This window comes from Helobdella robusta (assembly GCF_000326865.2).
Source record: "Helobdella robusta unplaced genomic scaffold HELROscaffold_48, whole genome shotgun sequence".
In the NCBI taxonomy this organism is placed as follows: domain Eukaryota; kingdom Metazoa; phylum Annelida; class Clitellata; order Rhynchobdellida; family Glossiphoniidae; genus Helobdella; species Helobdella robusta.
Genome location: NW_008705215.1, coordinates 1,223,436 through 1,227,975, shown reverse-complemented (window position 1 = coordinate 1,227,975; position 4,540 = coordinate 1,223,436). Strand labels below are relative to the sequence as shown.

Genomic DNA, 4,540 nt, shown 5'->3' with positions numbered 1-4,540 from the left:
TATATAACCGTATCTATCACTAAATAACTATATATTATCAATACACTATATAACTATATATAACTTTATATAAATCTATATAACCGTATATATCACTATATAACTATATATAATCAATAACTCTATATAAATATATATAAATTTAAATAACCGTATATATCACTATATAACTATATATATTCAATAACACTATATATCTATATATAAATCTATTTAACCGTATATATCACTTACATATATTTTTATATAGTTAAGTAGAGTTATTGATTATATGTAGTTATATAATGATATATACCGTTAAATACCACTATATAAATCTTTATATTTAATAACTCTACATAACTATATAAAAACCTATATAACCGTATATAACACTATATATATAGATATAATCAATAACTCTACATAAATATATAGAAATCTATATAACCGTTTATAACTTAACATAACTCTATATAAATCTATATAATATATAGTTATTTAGTGATATATACGGTTATATAAATTCATATATTGTTATGTAGAGTTATTAATATTTATAGTTATATAAATATATATATGGTTATTTATGTAGAATTAAATGATTATATATAGTTATATAGTGTTATAAACGGTTATATAGATTTCTATATAGTTTTGTAGAGTTATTGATTATATCTATTTATATAGTGTTATATACGGTAATATAGGTTTATATATAGTTATGTAGTGTTATTAAATATATAGTGGTATATACGGTTAAATAGATTTTTATATAGTTATATAGTGTTATTGAATATATATAGTGATATATACGGTTATACAAATTTATGTATATTTATGTAGAGTTATTGATTATATATAGTTATATAGTGATATATACGGTTTTATAAATTTATATAAAGTTATAAATAGTTATATAGTGTTATTGATTATATATAGTCATATAGTGATATATACGGTTATATAAATTTATATATATTTATGTAGAGTTATGGAATATATATAGTTATTTAGTAATACATACGCTTACATTGTCTTATATATAGTTATGTAGAGTTATTGATTATATATAGTTATATAGTGATATCACTATATAACTATATATATTCAATTGGCTCAGTATAACTACATATAATTTCATATAAATCTATATAACCGTATATATCACTATATGACTATATATAATCAATAACTCTACATAACTATGTATAAATCTATATAACCGTATATATCACTATATAACTATATATAATCAATAACACTATATAACTGTATTGAAATCTATGTAACCGTATATATCGCTATATAACTATAGATAATCAATAACTCTACATAACTTTATAAAAATCTATATAACTGTATATAACACTATATAACTCTATATAGTTAATAACTCCATATAACTATATATAAATCTTTTTTACCGTATATAACACTAAATAACTGTATCTAATACATTAATTCTACATAACTATATATAAATCTATACACCCGTATATATCACTATAAAACTATATATATTCAATAACTCTACATAAAATTTAAAACATAAAACTCTACATATAAATTTATATAACCGTATATATAACTATATATAATCAATAACAATATATAACTATATAAAAATCTATATAACCGTATATATCATTATATGACTATTAATAATCAATAACTCTACATTACTATATATAAGTCTATATAACCTTATATATCACTATATGACTATATATAATCAATAACTCTACATAACTATATGTAACTCTATATAACCGTATATAACACTATATATCTTTATATAATCAAAATTTTAACATAAAACGGCTCATAAATCTATGCATATTGGCTCAGCTTGGTTTGGCTCGGCTTGGAATCGGATGTTAAGCAAGGTGTGCTCTCAAACTATTTTGAATTATCCCCGAAAATTTTTAACTGCGTGCGTACATATATAGTAATGTCTACCGTTGTTTTTATAATGAATTTATAAAATATATAAATATAATGAGCAAAATTTAACATAAAAGCGCTTATTAATCTATCCATATTGGCAGAGCTTGGCTTGTCTCGACTTGGAATTGGATGTTAAGCAAGGTATGGTTTCAAAATATTTTAATTTCTCCCCGAAAAATGTGAACAGCCTGCGTACATATATAGCAATGATTACTGTTGTTTTTATAATGAATTTATAAAATATATAAATATAACCAGCAATATTTTAACATAAAAGCGCTTATAATTCTATGCAAATTGGCTCAGTATAACTATATATAACTTCATATAAATCTATATTGAATTATATTTTTGTGATAAGTATTAGACATATTTTTAGTTTTTACACAATAATGACCTATTTCAAGAAGTTTTAATGAAATAATAAAAGTTCATTAGAGTTAAGTTACTAAAATCTGCTTCAATATGATTTTCAGCGCTCTTTATTTCTTTCATTGAAATGAGCGAAATGCTTTCATTGTTTTAATCAACTTATTTTCCTGGTTTTGAAATTAAAAATATTCTCATCATTATTACTATTACTATCATTGTTGTTGTTGCTACAGCTGCTGTTGTTGTTGTTATTATTGATGTAGTTACTACTACTATTATTATTGTTATTATTATTATTATTATTATTATTATTATTATTATTATTATTGTTATTATTATTATTATTATTATTATTAGCATTGTTTTACGTAAACAACCTAAATGTAAACAATCATGTAACTAGGTGGATATATTTCGCGTTTTATTAAATACATTTCATCCACATCTTCTCGTCTCGTCTCGGATAGTACAGAATCGTTTTGTGTTGAATTGAATCGTTTCGTTTCGTTTCGTTTCGAATACCGAATCACTGTGCAAATTGATCTTTGAGGCGCATATTATAACCAAGGTAAATTATAAACAAATAATAAATATATAATATATATTTATTATTATATATATTATTATTATATATATTATTAATATTTATATAAATATATACAGTATATATACACAAACATATGCACACATAGAGGAATAAAGAGAGAGAAAGAATGAAAGAGAGACAGAGAAAGAAAGAAAGAGAGAGAAAAGTTAAAAGGTTTTATAAAAAACTAACACACCATATTAAAGCAAAGATAAAAAAATCCATGGAAAACCATAACGCAGATATTGTCGGCCAATCTTTGTTCTTGGCGGACGGCAATCTGCGAAGGGTTCTAGAGCTACCGCCGACGCCCCCGCCGTTACCACCACTACCACCACCACCACCACCACCAGAGCAATCGTCATCAACACCACCACAGGCACTATCGTCTTCATCATTACCTATATCATCAGTATCTTTGCTATCTTTAAGACAACAACAACCACAGCAACAAACTGAAGCAGCTGCAGCAGCTGCAGCAGCTCATCAAGTGATCTCACCATCATCATCTTCATCATTATCGGAAAATGAAGCTCAAGCAACAGCCACAACACCACAGTCACCACCATATCTAGTATCACTATTACTATCACCATCGTCACAATCATCATCATCGCCACCATCATCATCACCATCGTCACAATCATCATCATCGCCACCATCATCATCTTTCTCATCACCGAACTTGATGATGACTGCTGCAAAAACAGCAACAGCCACTACTACTACTACTACAAAAGCAGCAGTAATAGCTTCTGCTAGAGCAGCTTCAGCTACAACAACGACAACGCCGACGACTGTGGCATTGAAATCAGCCATTAGAGTTAATTTTCAGCCAGATGAACATCAAGAGCCGCAGCAACTACAACATCAACAGCCACAACAGCCACAGTTACAACAGCCACAGCCACAACAGCCACAGCTACAACAACAACAACTACAGCAGCAGCCACAGCAGCAGCCACAACAGCTGCAGCAACAACATCAATTTTTTCTCAAACATTCAACGACAACATATAAAAAAATTATCATTCTAGCTATCAAAGATGCTTCATATTCTAAGTACGTTGTGAAAGGTAAAAGAATAATTTTTTCATTATTTCATTCATTCGTTCGTTCGTTCGTTCGTTCGTTCGTTCATTTATTCATTCATTCAGATTATTTGGAAAATCTCAACCAAGTTGACCATCAGGTTGTACTGCTGAATGTCATCCAACTGCCCTCTCTAAAGAATGCAAGTTAGTTGTATGTATGCAACATACATACAAACATACATACAAACAAACAAACATACATACACACACACACACAGGAAATGAGTATCTCACCCCAAACATACTGATAAACTTGTGGACAGATAGAATAGCCTCTAGAATAGCCACAAATACAAACAGACACACACCACACAAATACAAACATACACACACACACCCACTAATACTAACACACACCTTTAACCTTTTTTTTAGTAGTATGATTTTTTATTGGAGTGCCGACACTATGAATATATATATATATATATATATATATATATAATCTTATAAAATTTATATATATATATATAATTTTATAAAATTTATCCATGGCTCTGATACGGTGGATTCGATTAGTAGGTTCTGTCTAAAATCCAGTATTACACAATTCCAGTATTAC

General features: G+C 27.1%; 1 protein-coding gene across 1 annotated transcript in view; it reads left to right on the top strand.

Annotated features, from left to right (window-relative positions):
* Positions 1-3,578: 3,578 nt before the first annotated feature.
* Positions 3,579-4,540, top strand: part of HELRODRAFT_178569 (hypothetical protein) — a gene marked incomplete at both ends in the record, with an annotated part of 1,062 nt that continues 100 nt past the window's right edge. Inside the window, 2 exons of the mRNA XM_009026651.1 lie at positions 3,579-3,963; positions 4,045-4,125. Of these exons, the coding sequence (XP_009024899.1) occupies positions 3,579-3,963; positions 4,045-4,125 (466 nt within the window). The remainder of the gene's footprint in view (positions 3,964-4,044; positions 4,126-4,540) is intronic.